The sequence below is a fragment of the Patagioenas fasciata genome, chromosome 10, assembly GCF_037038585.1.
Source record: "Patagioenas fasciata isolate bPatFas1 chromosome 10, bPatFas1.hap1, whole genome shotgun sequence".
In the NCBI taxonomy this organism is placed as follows: domain Eukaryota; kingdom Metazoa; phylum Chordata; class Aves; order Columbiformes; family Columbidae; genus Patagioenas; species Patagioenas fasciata.
In genome coordinates this window covers 19866336-19883439 of record NC_092529.1, presented here as the reverse complement: position 1 = coordinate 19883439, position 17104 = coordinate 19866336, and the positions used below count along the sequence as shown (strand labels likewise).

The following is a 17104-nucleotide window of genomic DNA, read 5'->3' as shown; positions in this document are numbered from 1 at the left end:
ACAGGGGTTTTAAGGCAAGACATTTTCCTGAGCCCACAAATCTCCGGCCTCATGGGGAGGGAATGGCGGGGAGTCACCCTGGTTGGTACCGTCAGACACCTCCTGCTGCCAGCCCTGATGAAGAGGAGGCTCCAGCTCTGGCTATGCTGGATCCTGTGAAGAGGCCCTTGGGGTAGTCAGGATCAGCATCTGATCTCCTCTCCGTTATGGGCTAAGCAGGCTCTGAAGCAGGTCCTGTCCTCACAACAACCTCCTCTCTATGGAAGAGGGGGACGGGGCTGCCAGTTTTCCCTGCTCAGTCTCATCCCCTATATGCTGTGTCAGCAATCTCCAAAAAACTCATGACCCTGACCACCTATGGGACGTGGGTGCCCAGACACCATTCAGCTCCCAGGAGAGCGTATGACCCAAACACCAGTGCTGTGGCAGGTGTCCCCGTGCTGCAGGGACACAGCCTGCCCAGTGTGCTCAGTGACCGAGGAGCCCGGTGCTCTCCACAACACACTCCTGTGCACTGTGTGCTTTTGCTTACCTTTTCGGCTCTGGATTCGGCTGGGATTTGGAATCTTTCCTTTTTTTGGACTCCTTTTTGGAATCCTTTTTAGTCTCCGCTTCAGCGGCAGAGGCATGAGACACTTTGCCCCCCTCGCCGTCTGCACTTGGCTGTGACCCACCAAGTAATTCTGCCATGTGTTGGCTTTGGGGAGTGATTGAAACGCAGGGGGCAAGGCCAGCAGCAAAAGTGAAAGAAACAAGAAGAAAGCATGAAAAAACTCAAAATAAACCAAAAGGAAACTAAACTGAGAGCAAATAACTGAAATCAAATTAACAATTGGCAAAGAAGGAACGAATAAGCAAAAGAAAGTCAGAACTAAAAAAGAAACTAAGGAAGTGAAAACTTGGTTTCCATGACGAGATGTAGGAAAGTAACTGCAAAAGCAAGCAGCAGCCTTGCAACATGAAACCTGGGCAATGTGTGCCATAATTCAGCATGGTATTTACCAGAGGGTCTATGAAAACACATAATTATTTCATAACATTCCTTCCTTCAGGAGCATATGCAAGAAAGAGTGATATCTCAAAGTATATAATGCAACTTAACAGAAAAAAGCAGATGCAGCAGATGCTACAGCGGTCAACAAAATAAATAGGAAAGGAAAAAGCACAGCTCCAATTCCTCCCATCAAATGTTTGCCACATTTGAGAGAAAGGAATGGGATACTTCTGAAATGGAAATTGCTTTTCAACAGTAGCGAGACAAAATTTTCAGTTATGTCTAAGCAATTTCCAAACTGACGTCACACAAACTTTAAAGGAGACATGGGTGCCCAAGGGCTTTAAAGCCTTTCTGAACACTAAAGTTAGATGCTGCTGAAAATTTCAGTGCTGCAACTTGTCAGATCCTCTCACACAGCAACTAAACCAGCACAGGATATCATTTACTTCTATTTATTCAACCTGTGGCAGTCACTTGTACTTCGAGTCTACCTTGTCCAGCGCTGCATCGAGCAGGTGCCTGGGCAAGAAGGTTAAATCCCCTCATTTCTGGATGCTCTGTGTGCATTTTTATTGCTTACATTAAACAAGCAACGCAACAAACAAACAAACTGACTATTCCACTAGAACCGCTGCTGCCAAACATCCACTGTAAATACAAATTGGGGACTGTTGTGCATTATCCAAGGAAACCTATGTTTGACAAAGTCATCCCTTGCCGGCAGGGAGCTGCAAGCCAAGAAGAATTCCTTACCTGTTGCCATGAACATGTGATGCACAAAAGGCAAAGCTGTAGTGAAGTAAGGTGGGGTCAATCATAGCTCCGTTTTCTGCGCGTTCTAGCAAATCTCTGAGGTAGCAGAGATGTCTGTGACAGCCTCTCACTCCATTACGTGCACAATACTCATCTAGCACAAAGACCTGGCCAGGACTAAACCAGCCCTGTTTAGAAATAAAGAGACTTGATTTCAAATATAGGTTATTAAATACAAAGGCTATCAGATTTGGAAGTGTAGTGGTCAACTGTTCTAATAAAAGAAATACAAATCTAAGGCTACCTTAAGGAAAAAGGAGAGAGGTCACTCTTACACAGTCTGTATATCATTATCCAAACACAGCATATACTCAGTGCAACTGTTAACAAAAGCATATTATACTACCCTTAAAGGAAAACGGCATTTAAAATGCTGAAAAGTTAGGCCAGTTCATGTCAGCGCCTAGCAAAGAAAAATAAAAAAAAAAAAAAAGGAAAAATAAATACTTGGACCTTTAAGAAATGACAAAGTTTTGATTATTTAAACAGCATGAAACAGTAATCTCATTTTGGGGCTGGGACTGTACATTCGGCCAAGAGCAAGAAGATTGATTTGCAGGAGTACATGGAGGATTACACTGAGTAATGACTTCTCTTGTGTCTGGCAGGTAGGAACATCCTGCAGATGGAGGAAGGCAGCTCTGCAGTATCAGAAAGGGACATTTTCCATTGTCCTTATTGCGTACCACTGACAATGTGCTCTGCCATTGCCCACCTCCTCGGCATTGAAGCAAAGGGAAGCTCTGCTCACGAGCAGGGTTTCTTTACACATCCAGAAACCTCAGACTATTTCTGTCTGTCAGTCCTGAGGGCCTGGTGACACACGGCTTGTAGTGCAACGTCAGGGCTCCTGAGGAAGATGCTCTTCCCCGCAAGGGCTCCGGTGAACATCCCAGGACAGTCGAAGCTGTGCACGTCTCTTCCTTCAGGAAAAGCGGTAGCGAGAGCACGAATATTCTTGTAGATTTCTTTTCAAAATGCTGCAAAACCATCAATATTTACATGGAAATTTGGGTGCTAAACAATTGCTAAGACGCAGCTCTGGAATGCATCAAGCTGCAAAATCTTTCATCGTTTAATTGAAAAGTTCCTGCAGCGGGCGGGAGAGTAGTTGAGGCAGAGCACTGCCCCTATAGGCAACTTCTTTGCCACCCCATCTGTTACCCCAAATGCTACATCTTAGAAACAACACTGCTGTGAAAGATTAAAATATATTTTCTACCACTCAGATGACACCAAATCTTTTCTAGATGCCAAAATAGCTGCTTTGAAAAGAGTTGAAGAAATATCAATTAAGAGCTCAAAGACATAGAGAAGGATTTGCTCATCCTTATTGGGCCAACTCCAAAACAGATTGAGAAAAGAATCAAAATAATGAGGGGAAAATGATAGATATAGGGAGTAGCTACAGTGCTGGGATCACTAGAAGTGCACATTTCAAAATGAAGCCACAGAACAATGCAGATGGGACAGCACTCTGGAAGGCTATTTTTTGGGAGGGGTGTATCTGCCTTTGCTGCTTTTAATGGTATTTTTGTTTGCTTTTTGGTTGATTGTGTTATGCTTGATTCTGGATTTCTTTATGTTGCCTGTTTGTTACATCCTTGGACCATCTCTTCACCTTGCCTTTCTTCACCCAAGTCTTTGGTGAGCAGGTGTAGTAAGAATATAGAAATGTTGTAACTGTTCTGCGATAGAAAGACGTGTGCATTTGGTTACTGGGGTAGAAATGCAGATGAAATTGTTATATTCACCCAACGCATACAAAGGACTCAGTCCTCCCAATGGGGTGAAAACTCGGCCCTACTGAGATCAATGGGAAGGCTGGCCCTAATTTCACTGGAGCCCAGAATTTGGGGTGAAAGAAGCAGGAGGGTGGACACAGAGACCCAGCACAGCCCATATTGCTCCTCTGCACTGGGCTCAGACCAGTGCTGGTCCTCAGGGGGACACAAGGGATGGGGGGCAACCACTCAAGATCATTGCCATGACTCACTGAGGGTAAGGCTGGGCAGAAGCTCAGAGGTTCAGTGATAAGCTTCATACCACAGTACCTCATGAGAGCACGAGCAAGCAGACTATGGGTGGAGAGATCCAGAGCCCAGGAGGACCACGTAGTTTCCTTTTGTACAGCAGAAGTGTGGAATAAAAATCCTGCTGTTGAATTACGCTCCAAAGGAGCAGTAAATCTAAGGTTTGATGAAAGGTGGTATTCATACAAATCCCCCACATCTTCAGGCAGATCCTGGCTTTTAATTAAGATTTGCCTGGCACAATCAGCTGACAACCAGCCAGTCTGGTAAATACAGTTGATACTGGTGACATATTGGGTTTCTCACCCCAACGCAGCTAGGTGTAGCTCAGTTTGGTCTCTCAGATGGTCTTCAGCATGAAGAAACCTAGAGGGGACATTGCAGGAAGACCATAGAGCACAACTGACTGTGTTCAATAAGCTGAACTGCACTGAGAAGAGGACAAGTGTCTCAGGCACCAGTGAGAAGTGCAATGGAAGCTTTAAAGCTGGGTAAAGCAAGGCTTGGTCTGGATTGGTAAACCACTGGCAATTTTTCTAAAGGTAAACACAGCTTTTGCAGAAAATAGGGTTTCTGAGGGAATATTTTCAGCTTTCAGTAGCTGAATTTTCTTGTTTATCATAAGTAAAATAAAACAATTTCTTTTTGGTAGCCTGCTTCGTGGACCTTTTAATCTGACTCCTTAACATAATCTCAGGTAAACTGGGCACGCTGAAAGACCACCTTTCCTCAGTACATGCTGTGCTGTGTTCTACTAATCCCACGAATGAACACGTCATGGGAAACTGAGCTCCAGCAGCGACCCAGCTGCATGAGCTGGGTGCCAGCAGTGGGCTGGGAAGTCTTGGGAAGAGCTGAAGGGCAGAGTCAGAAATAACAGACAAGTCCAAGCAGAAAGGCACGAAGACTCATGCATCTTCATACGAGGTCCATACTAAGCTGGAAGAGCCGCATACTCTTCCCAGAAGTTGAGGAAGAGGTGTGAACGTGACTGCGCTACCAGCTTGTGACGATGGGCAGGAGCCCTCAGCAAGCGATGCAGACAATGCTCTTCCCCTTCCCCAGCACGGTGCTCTCTGCCAGCAAACATCACTTCTGCCACAGCCGGGATTAGTCAGCCAGCCTGTTTGTTTTCATGGGGATGTCTGGCTCAGCCAGCGAGTGGGCTCGCAATAACGTTGTTTAACCTGGTTCCACGGAAAGGAGGTGATGCCAAGCTATCCTCTGTGTCAGGGTGAGCCACTGTATCTGGGTAAGTCTTCCCTGGCACCTCCATGTCCACGTGTGAAAACAAGAAGAGGTGTGATGCAGCAAAACTTTGTGGGACCTTGCATGGGAATGTCCTGTAAGGAGAATAACAATTGTCCAGTGGCACATAGAGTGGACAGAGCAGGCTTACCAGTGGCTCACAGCTCCTCCAGGCAAGCCAGCACAGTGGTATCACAAATGTCCCAAAGATATAGCAAGAGCAACCTGAGGTCTTTGCAGTTGAGCTCAAATTTTGAGGTCAGTCTGTTTTATTTTCACACCATAATCAGGACAAAATCATAGTAAAAGAAGTAAAGAAGCATGTGAGATCCAAGCGTAGGTGAACACAGGTCATTATTCTCTTCTATATAACACTCTGCAATGGGTGCTTTGAAAGAAGATGGTTAATTGGTGATGCTCTGCTCCGAAGAGGCACAAGTCTTGGTGTTGCGGGGAGCTCCAACACTCTGGTAGCTTCTAGCAAGGGCCTAAGCATCTCGATAACAAGCAGAAGTGTGGCTGGTGGGTTTCTTGAAGAGAAACATTGTTAATAATTTTCAGTGATGGCCTTGCACGTCACCATGAATTTAATTCAATGGCCACAGCTCTCTCACCAGGCCCAAGACTGCACAGAGACAAACCAGCTGCAAGCCAACCTGTCAGACATGCATGGATGGGGATGGTCTTCCTAGGGTCAGCCATGCGTGGGGAGCAGAAGCTGCATGCCAAATTCACTGCCTGCCAGAGCGAAGACCTCGATGGAACCCGTGAGAAACCTGCTGCAGGTCTGACAATGCTCCCACCAAGCCTACTGGTACCACTTGGGTGTCTGCGGGTAAAGTGCACGCTGAAGCCTTCCCCCACCCCATCCTTACCTCAGGGGACGTCCACCACCAATCCTCCTAGCCCTGCCTCTCATCAGGAAGGTGACAACTCACTACTGCTAATGGCATTTACTGGATCTTAGGAGCAGAGCTGGTAAGAAGAGCAGCATGGCGGAGGGGGACGTGGAGGACAGAACTGGAGACTGACAGTCTTACCGCCAGTTGTGTTCCGAGGTTGCTGCTTTTAACAGCAAGCCCCTCAAGAGCCCCATCTCCAGGGACTGCACAGCTGGCAAAAGGTGAAGGCTATTGGCATGGGGTGGTCCTTCTGCTGAAGACACAGACCCCAGGATGGAGGCTTCTGTGCAACACTAGGAGTGTGACAGGTCAGGATCTGTCCCATGCCATGTTCAGGACAAGATTGGCGTTTCAGGCCCCTCTAGAAAGGCTTCATCCTGTTTTCTCAAAAACTAAGAGCCTCTTCATCTTCCCCACCAACACCACTAAAAAAAATCATTTCTCAAGTCATATTGTTAAAGCATATTTGCCATTTAAATCCTCACAATACCTAAGAGCCCCCAAGGAATGTGCTCCAGCCCAAGGCTACAAACTGTCCTGGAACATCTCACTGCCACTGTCCTACAGACCATGTTACACAGCAGTGGGCTGAGAGTTGCAACCTGTGCTCATGAGAATAATCAGGATGGACATGCGACTACATGAGCATGGACAGACTGCAGCATCACTGCAGTTATCCCCCTAGTCCCACCTGTTACCTGCTTGGGATTCCTGCTTATAAAGAGGCACAAAGCTGGGCCACAGTTATTCTTGGTGGGATTCCATTGACATGGGATCTTTCCCCTGTTCTTTCATCCAGGAGACTCTGGAAGGCAGTGCTGCAAAACACCGCTCTCTACTTCACATCCCCACACTGGCATTTTTCTTTGCAGGAAGAAACATTTTAAGCATTGCAAACAGAAATGGTAAAGACAGTGCAACTGGAGAAGAACAGCAGTCAGCTCACTGCAGGTAGCCTCTCAAAATACCTCTGGGCCAAATTCAAACCTGGTGTATACAGAAGTCAATCTTCCAGCAACAGGGGGATTAGCCCCCACTTGCACTAGCTTTGACTTTGCTGCTTGATGTTTATATCACTAGAGACCAAAGAATATACTTGCCAGACAAGAATAGGAATCATTAAGTCTGTGGTCCAAAGTGAGGCGCTGAACCATCTCAAAGAGTGAAGCGTGGTCAAAGTTACAGGGATTGGAAGAGATAAATTCATCCATGCCATGCTTTTGAGCTCTATCTGCATCTGTTCATTTATACATATAGAGAAAGACATCATTTAGAGAGATATAAGACATTTTAGTTGACAAATACAACAGAAAAAATACACAATATGAAGCATGAAAGCTAAGTATCTCCTCTTCCCTACATTGCCATTATCTTTTCTCTTTGCAGGCTATACAGTACACTTTTCACCTCCCATTGTCAACTTGCATCAGTTATGGACTATCTTATTGCATATAGGCAAAAGATTTTAGAACTAACATCTTGTCAACTGCTCGTTATAGTGCTGTACTTCAAACCAGAACACAAACCCAATACCTTATTCTGTATCTTACAATATGCTCTGAGTTAACAGAATTTTGGCTCACAGAAGTAAATTAGCTCCTATTTAGTTAGTTGCAGTTAATTATAATAGATTCTGCCATTCTAAAGAAGTTACAGCTGTAGCATTTTTCTCTATATTTGCTAGGTTTTATAGGTATCAGACCAGTTGCGGTGTTCTTTTTCCAAATGCTAATGTATTTCTCCCCACGGCAATTTTTTTCCTAACGGTAACTTTGAATGTTACCTCGCTGAAATAAAATGATGCTCTTTTAAGCATTGCTAAGAAGTTAAATTGATATGTAGTTTGTTGTCACTGAGGCAGTAACCCGATAGTGCGCCGGAGCTGCCAGTCATCCCGACGGAGGGACTGAATTCCCCCTGCCTGCATTCCGAGCTGCTTAACAGCCTCAACGTATTCACACTTCTCCGCTTTGGGTGACGTTTACAGGCACTAACTCCTCAGGGCTAATTAATTAATCTCAACATGGTTAACTAAAAATACACCTAATTCAGCCGTTGAAATGAAGCCGCCAAGCCGGCCTGGGTGCGGCCAGCCGGGACCCTGCTGGGAGCAGCCTTTGTTCTATCAGCGGCCAGGGAATTAAAGGACACCTTTCACTCGGTTTTGTCCGTGCTCAGCTTCCTACTACATGGGTTCTTGCCAAATCCTTGACAAAGAGAACAGGATTTAAGTCCTTCCCCTGTTTATAGTCTCCTAGGGGAACTGGGTGGCCTTGAAACAATGTGGCCGAAAGAACACAAGAAATGCAGTTTTCTGCAATAGTAGTATATGGTAACTGTATTTGTTTTAAAACAAAATCCCTCTTTGCCAGAAGAAATAAAAATCTTTAATTAAAAAAATCTAAAATATAATTAAAAAAAATTAGATGATAATGATAGTGTTCCTTTATATATGTTTTATTACTTAATATTAAGCTATGAAAGATGGAATGTCTTCCTAAATAACTCGTTCATGTCTGTGCTCTCAGATATTACTGATCATTGGAAGCAATCTTTAAATCTTCTCTATAGTCTGTTGTTAGCTATATACAAACTATATAAATAACATCACCCACTGGAAAGAAATCAGACAAATTAAAACATGTAACATTTCAATTAGCTGCTAGCAATACTTAATTCAGCAGTAGCTGGCAATTTTCCTCAGTAAAACCCTGCTGAATAAACACTGATTTTTCTTCCTACAGCTGGTTAATTTTTGAGGGTCTCTTCCCCTTTTTTGTGCCGGGTCCTGCTGCCTCCCCCATGCCTCCCTCTCTGGTCCCAAATTCCCCACTCTGTCCCCACCAGAGGCTCCGTGCATTTAGCACAGGGACAGAAGAAGCTGACAATGGTGGTGCCGAGCACTGTGGCAGCGTGAGGGACAAGGGGACAACTTCCCTGACTAGGGCATCACCTCCACGGCACCTCAGCACCATCCTTGGAGGTGGATGCGAAGCCCACCCAGCCCTGAGCTCACGGCACAGCCCGGCTCCTGTCTGTTCTGACAGTTTTCTGCCCCACCGTCTCTGTCCCTTTGGGCCAAGATCAATTCGATTGCATTCACTCCCAAAGAGTTTTTCTATGCTGGTTGTTGATTCCATCCCTAGTGCCTGTAAAATGTTTTAGCAGATATTATCAGACTGTTTTTAATGGTTTGCTGCTCTGCCCGGCTCTGAGCTCAGAGTTGACTGCAAGCTGACAAATTGGCTGGAGGCTTTCATTTGCCAGCTTTGCTCAGAGATTTTATTACTTTTCAATTAAGAGCCCTGATACACTGTCAATCCTCCTGCTCAGCCAACAAGGCTCCGAGAGCCGAGTAAATCAGCTGGAAATTTGAAGAGTCCTCTAGCCCTTTAGCTGGTGAACCTTTTTGAGCAGATGTGCTAGAAAGCATGTTTGATATGAGTATTTTTTTAGTCCAAACTAATAAGCTTTTCCTCACTTTATGCTCACTGAACAAGGCAGGCACAGGGCAGACCTTCGGTCGGTGTGGACCAGCGAGGCTCTGCTGGCTTCCACGGAGCCAAAGGGCTGTCCTGGGCTTTTTAACATCTCCCTGCCCAAGGCAGATGCACAGACAGTTCCCTGCCAAGCGTGAGAATGGACACAGAGATTAAATGGCCTTCACGCTGTCCATAATCTGGAGCAATTTTCCTTTCATTAATCGCTTTGAAGCCACAGCTTGCTGAGCATCCCATTGGATGCCTCCTCGAAAGCCCATTTTCCCGCAATCTCCCCATCTCGGAACAACCACCTGAAGAGACGGGCATCAGACATGAAACTGCGCAAGCTCAAGAGTCCAAAAAAGTATGAGCCATGTGACTTCTGCTCGGTTGATGGTTTAAAAATGTGGTTTTCTGCCATGAGAAGGCAGGTGACCAGCCACAGCAACCCCTGCCGCAGCTCAGGTGTGAGCAAACAAATCCATTTTGCTTTGGCAGAGTTGCAGGGGATAAAGCTGGCGTGGTGTGAAGATGTCTTTGGAGAATGGTAATACACGCATGTATGTCTCTTAAATGGAGCATCTGCTCTGGGACAGATGCTTAAAATTCTTAAGAATAACTAGGAACAGGTTAAAAAGGGCAACCCTACACTAAACTCACTTCCCTTAATTAATTAAAACAAATATGCCATGCATGTGCAATTTGTTTTTACATTTTGATTTTCCCAATGGACTCACTTTTAAAAATGAAATTTTGGAGTCAAAAGATACCAAAAGCATTAAACTTCTAGGCAATGCAAAAAGAATAGGATAGATCTAAATGTATTTGTCCTCTGCTCCAGACAGCTGATCTGTGTGATTTAAAATAATGCCAAAATGTGCATATGAAGTTTTATATATAATCCAACCTCTTTCAAAATGGCTTGTACAGTTCGAATGAGATTTTAAACAAAGTACAAAATGAGAATGGCTAAAATTCACACCCAAACTGCACAGCTAATTTGCAAGTACTTTAAATCAATTGTTTCAGTCAAATACGGTTGCTTTTTTGACCCTGCTCTGTTATTCTAGTTAAAAAGAAAGAAGGAACCAAAGAAAGAAAGTTATATGATGCTCCAGTAAGTTACAATCCCTTCCCAAGGTGCTGTGCCAAGCTCGCTGGTGCTTCTTTGTTCGAGGCCCCAGCCAAAATGCTGCTGCAGGCCCACAAAAGTTATCTTACATATTTAGACAGGCTGCACACAAGTGCAGCTGAAAGGTGTTCGCTGGTGGTCTCGGAAGGGCAGCTGCCAGCGGAGGTAAATTGGCAGCACAGATTCTCCGAACCTTTTCTTCTGGAAAACTGCAGACTCTGGCCTTTTATATTACACTTGGTCACCTACATTATGGTCCTTTTTTAAACACTGCTGGGTTTATTTTTTAATTTTTATCCAGTTTGCATTTTATACTGACTCCATTAACCAGCCCCCTGTCACACGCTCCCTACAAGTGTTTGAAATCAGAGTATTAAAAATCTGCCAGTGCAAGGAATACAAAGATTTCAACAACAACAACAAGGAAAACCAAAGGACCGTCTCACCATTTGGTCCTCTGAGGGCTATATTTATCTGTTCCTTAAAAAGGAAGAGACAAACCAGTCAAATCTCTTATTCTTTCTTTCTTTTCTTTCTTTCTTTTTTTTTTTTTTCCCAATGTATTTCCCAGCTCTCTACATCTCTTTTGCTCCAGCAATAATTTTGGCAGATTTTGCTCTGAGAGCAGTGAAGTTAATAGCGGGGGACAAGCTCCATAAAAGAATTCTTGTTATAAAAGGCTCTGAGTAGCCATTTTATTGTAAGAATTTCTTACTCCAGATTTATTTATTTTCATTAATGAGTGACTTTGTTTTAGTACCAAAGGCAACTGAACATCCAGCAAATTTTACAACACGTTTGCTTATTAAAAGAACAGAAAAAACCCAACAAACAAAAACAAAACCAAACAACTGTAAATTAAAAGGTGACTTTGTATCTTACTCATCTGGAAAATGTGTGCTTGTCATATCTGCTTGACATTACAAGAATGAAGATGTGGTTTGGACAGTAACAAACAATGACACTAGTCAACCTCATCAGGAGACATGAAATAAAGGAATGACAATGATTGATGGCAGCTATTCATTTACAGATATTTCTAGAAAACTCTTCGCTGGCCTGGCAAAGCTGGAGAAGTTCCCCAGCCCATTTGGAGCTCACCAGCCACGGTGTGCCCATCGCTACCTGCCGCACAGTGTCCCCTCCTGCTCCTGCACGGACACACCTGGGCTGCGACTTCTTAAAGAAATACCCTGGGGAAGCACCTAGAAACCTCGTTTTGTTCGGCCATGTGGAGCGAGAGGCTTTACTAGCAAATCCCGGTGTTTGGAAAGGGGGTGAAAAAAAACAAAAAGGAAGAAACCACATACTGGGACTTCAAATGCCAGGCTGTTTGGGAGCGAGCTGCCGGCAGTGCCGGCTGGTGACTTCCCAAGTCCCCTCCTTGCCGTGCATGGCGGCATCGCCACCTCTGAGCGGTGATGTGTGTGTGTACGCGAGTGTCCGGGGCTCTGCAACCTCCTCCCGCTCTGAGCCGCGGCCGCTGCAGCAGCCTGGGTTCGCCTCTCAGCTGGGTATCTAAGAGACCTGGGGTTTTATGCTTTATTCCACATTAGAAGATAGGTTTACACTGAATCGGCTGTTTATTCCTGTGTTTTATGGCTTTTCCCCTGCTGCAAACAAATTCTTTCCTGCTCGAGTTTTAATAAATGATCAGAAATGTTCCTGTAAATCACCAGACACACCAGGCACTAAATTGAAATCTAAGTTATCTAATGTTTGGCAGTTAGATGAATCAGAATTTGTAGTATGCACTTACATAATTCCTTGTGTGGCAAGTTAAAAACATAGTTTTAGATCAGCTATTTATAATACAAAACACTGTTTCGCAGTGTTTATCAAACTATTTATATTTTTTTGAATTGGATCACTGTGGAAACCTGTGAATTTGTATTTCATACGTTAGAGTCCCATGCTTCTTAAAGCATGTAGAAGTGATTTACAGGCGAGTTTTATATTCATGCAAGTTATGTGAGAACTGAATTGACATTTTAATTCTGCATTCCTGCAATGAAGCATCTGCAAGTTGACAATACAGGACACAGCAGCGCTCTCATGATATCTCTAACTATCTAAAAAAATAAAGCAATTAAAGCACAAAACTAATAATCTAATAGGATAGCAATGCATTGTAGTGCAAATACATGTAATGTTGCCAGACCCAAGTTCATTCATTCATTCATTCACTCTTTCTTTCTTTCTTTCAAAGTGGCAAAAAACTGTATTTCCATCCAATTAAACTTTTTTTTTCCTTTTTTTTTTTTTGTGGTTAAGTCTGATAAGAATCCTCTTTGGAAATCCAAACATTTAGAAGACCAAAAAAAAAAAAAAAAAGAGAAAGAAAAAAGAAAGTGTCTGCTGAGAAGGAATTCTGCCTGCTCCCCAGGGGTATATTTATACACACGCACATACACACAGAGAGAAAGAAAAAAAGAGGAGAAAAAAGAAACAAAAGGAGGAAGAAGTAAAAAGGAGTCTTGTTTGATGGCCAGGAGGGATGACACCGCCTGTTCCTTCTCATAATTGCATTCAGATACTCTGGATACATATTTGCCAGCTCTCATGACCCACTGATGCTATTCCCTCCTAAGGAAAGCAGCACTCACCAGGTATTAGAGAAGCAGCTTTTAACACTAGTAAAGGATTTGTATTGGGGGTCTTTAAGACCGAACAAAGACTAAGAACCACCTTTTTTACAGCACAAGTTTGTGCTTTTATCTTTTTCAAAGGAGGCATTTCAGTGGGATAAGATAAAATAATAATTCCCCTGGCTTATTCTTTGAGAAGCATTGCTTTGATTGATGATTGAGACCCACGCTAAAACATTGATTTACAGTAATTTGGGGGAACCGCAGCACCTCTCCATGACTAATGTATTTAATTTGAATGGGTCAGCATCTCCAAACCCAGGGTGACCCAGAGAGCTGCTGCTTGCTGCCAAAATCATCCCCTACCGAGTTTACGGGAGAGGGACTTATCAAACCTCGATGACTCAGGCTTGTTTCCACAAGGCACGTGTGGAGGGTTTTTTGGGGGGGCTCCTGCACCTTGTCTAGGTCTTTTGGGGTCTCCTGCCCTACCTTTCTACGCTTTGAGGTGTCCGTGGTTAACCCCGCACGCTGGTGCGCTGCACCAAGCCAATCATCGGCACGGAGAGAAAGGATATTGTCAGAGTGCAAAATGATCTGTTTTCAGGCAGGAAGCAGTCAACTAGATGTAAATTCCATGAAACAAAAGAAGGTATTATTTACGGTTTTATTGTGATGTTAATTAATATTTACATCTTGGAATGAAAAATAGAAATGTTAATGATTGGCTTTGCTAAGAGGATCACTTGATGCCAATGTGAAAGCCAGGGAGAGAAGGCAATTATGCAAACATCACATGCATCCTAATTTCAGTATGGAAACTTACATTTCAAACCTCAATTCAGGAAAATAACATGGAAAGTTTGTACTACAAAATCTAAACATGAGAAAGATTTAAGAGAAAAAAAAAAGCACATTGCATATGTCAGATAATCTAGTCTGATTATCTGAGCTGTGCTAGCTACAGGGAAGCACTTACCCTTGAGTCCAGCTAGAAGTTAGCAGGGTAAGAAGGAACAAACCAGAATAACATAAAGACTAGCAACAAGGCTCAGGAAAGCAGACAGGAGCCCTAACCTAGCAGCTAAATATTTGGGTTCAAGCAAAGAATGAAAAAGAAACTTAAAGAAAATCAAACCAACCAAAAAAAAACCACAACCCGCTTACGGATGAAAATTTCTTAAGCAGCTCAATAAACCTTGCTACTTATTATGGGGGAACAAATCATTACAAATTCTCAAAACAACCAACTCTTTGTATATGGTGTGATTAACAGTCATTAAATATAAACAGACATTAAAAAAGGAAATTTAACCACAAGTGATACGTAAAACAAGTACGGACCAATCTTTCACGTTCAAAAGAAAAGAGTTTAAAAAAAAAAAAAAGAATGTTGAGCATGTTTGGGAATTTTGTTTGATGCATCACTAACACAGAACAAATAAAGATTGGTGCTTTCAGACAAGTGACCACTTTTATGAAGCTTAAGTATTGCCAAAAGGTGTAATATGTATTGGCAGCATTATTGACTATAATACTGTGCATGATTTCAACAGTAAACAAGAACAGTTTTGGGTTTTTTTTTTAATAATGTGAACACTGGAGAAAAGCACAGCTTTGCGTGAATGGACTTTCTCTTTTAAAGAGTAGCAAAACAAAAAAAAGCAAAACTTTTCAGTCTAACACGTATTGTTCACCCACATTAAAGGAATTGTAGAGTCATACAAAAATTAATGAATAGCAGGATCTATTTTTTTTTTTTTCAGTACTTAAATTGCAAATAAAATAAACTCCCCCCTGGTTTGGAGCTGTCTGTTTATGTCCAAGTCAAGTGCTGCTATGGAACTGCGGCCGAGAATTTAAGCGCGGCTCAAAGTTGCTGCCTACTGAGTCAAAAGAGGTAGGAACCAAATTAATTCACTATTTCTCCCAAGTTTCCCCAACAGCTAAATCAGTTCTTCCCAAGTTTCTGTTGAACAGACAGCTCCATCACAGGAGCAGAGGGCTGGATTTTGTCTGCAGGTGCATGCATGCGCATGTGCCATCTCAAACTGCTACAACATGAAAGCTATAACAACAGTTACTCATCAAATGGCTTAACATTCACTTCTTTGCACATCCTCATTCACCATAGCCTCTAATAAGCACAAAAAGTTTGACAGGTATAAAGGTAAATGTACAAGAATAACATGTCTCGCCAAAGTCCTTACCTTTGTGCAGGCAAAAAAAAAAAGTAAAAACCAACCAAAACAAACCAAAAAAACCCAAGCCAAAAAAACCCAATAACAAACCAAGACCCTTTAAAAATGCAATACTTGATATGTTTGAATTTCAAGGCTGAAGGAGCTGAGATATGTATTCGTGCATTTAAGCCTCCCCAAAAGCCATCATGTATGGCACGCATGACTCACTTCTGATTCTCATTATTTAACCGCTGCGCCCAATGACTTTTGCGATGAGCACTGCCATGTACAGACATTGAAATGTGAAAACTCAGTGGCCCTCGCTACTGAGATGAGGGTGTGCTATGGCGTGCTGCTCTCCCCCTCTTGTAGGACGAAGGTCCTGTGCACAAAGAGCTTTCAAAGGGATGTAGATCCAAGGGAGGAGGAGGAGGAAGGAAGACTGAGGACAAAATGCACTATTTGCCTAGCCCAGAGGATGCTGGAGGAGCAAGTCATCATCCAACTGAGGAGCTGACTCATTTCCCCCTTCCATGCTTCAACACAACACAACCAAGAGGGTTTCCCAGTGCTTGCAGCAAAAAGGGGAGCCTGAAGACACGCAGCGTATGGCGAAGACGTGATGGAAAGAAAGCAGTGACATAAAAGAGGTTACAGAATCACAGAATGTTAGGAACTGGAAGGGACCTGGAAAGCTCATCCAGTGCAATCCCCCTGCCAGAGCAGGAATACTCAGATGAGGTTACACAGGAAGGTGCCCAAGGGGGTTTTGAATGTCTCCAGAGAAGGAGACTCCACAACCATTCAGATTTGCAGCTGGTATCAGCACGAGAACAAGTGAGAGAAACCAAGGTCAGATCCTGACCCCCTCGGATGCCCTGCTGGGACCAGGGGGTGAAATCTCAGCTGTTTTCACCAGAAGCAAGGACAAGGGATCCTTGCCTCCTGGCAGGCAGGTGAGATGGAAAAAGCAAGGTCAAACCTGTGGCATTGCTATAGCTCTGAGCACAGCCAGGCTGATAACAGGTCTGCCAGACCACGAGCAGCACAAGTCTCCAGTGGACATGCTGGGCTGTGGTTAGATGCACAGAGGACTCCTCAGCTCAGTCACCAACTTTGCCGCTCCCTGGCAAGGACAAAGACAAGCCAGCTGCCCCTTCTCCATCCCAGGTTCAGCTCTCCCCACGCACACAACACTCGGCATGGGAACAACACACCCAAAGGTCCACAGCCCTGGAAATCCCCTTTCCCTCACCAAACTCCTGACAGACTTCACTAGAGCTGCTGCCAGGCAATTACAATGTGTATGGGAAAGGGACCCTTCACCTGACCCCACATATTAGTCTGGTAACATGAAAACTCTGTAAACATCAGGAATTTACTCAGCAGCAAAATTCTCCAACCCTCATGTCTGCAGGGATGAGAGAAGCCTGGAGGGAAAGGTGATTCCTCAGTTTGATGTTCTCTCATCGCCCTCACCCTAATGCACAGGGATCACACTGGGATGAGCAGGAGTGCATCCTCTTTGCACCAACCACACTGCTAAGAGCATCGTTCAGCATCACTTTTAGGGGAGGGAGCCACAGGCAGCATCCCTCTGCCGCTTCCCTTGCTACACTTTGAAGGCTTTTAGCACGTAAAAAAGGAGTTGTAGAAGGACTTGTGTCCGCTACAGCCAGGAAGCTGGGGAGAGGGACATGGGAACCCTGGGTGTGCTCTCAGGCCA

General features: G+C 43.9%; 1 protein-coding gene across 18 annotated transcripts in view; it reads right to left on the bottom strand.

Moving 5' to 3' along the window:
• CADPS (calcium dependent secretion activator) overlaps nucleotides 1-17104 on the bottom strand; it is a 211152-nt gene that overhangs the window by 79741 nt on the left and 114307 nt on the right. For 10 of the 18 annotated variants that reach the window (XM_071813278.1, XM_065845495.2, XM_065845496.2 and 7 more), the window contains exons 12-13: nucleotides 7094-7230; nucleotides 1751-1938 (exon numbers count right to left, since the gene is read on the bottom strand). In XM_071813278.1, coding sequence (XP_071669379.1) covers nucleotides 1751-1938; nucleotides 7094-7230 — 325 coding nt within the window. Of the gene's footprint in view, nucleotides 1-532; nucleotides 698-1750; nucleotides 1939-7093; nucleotides 7231-17104 lie in introns of all 18 variants that reach the window. The other 8 variants (XM_071813271.1, XM_071813272.1, XM_071813276.1 and 5 more) reach the window with 1 other exon arrangement.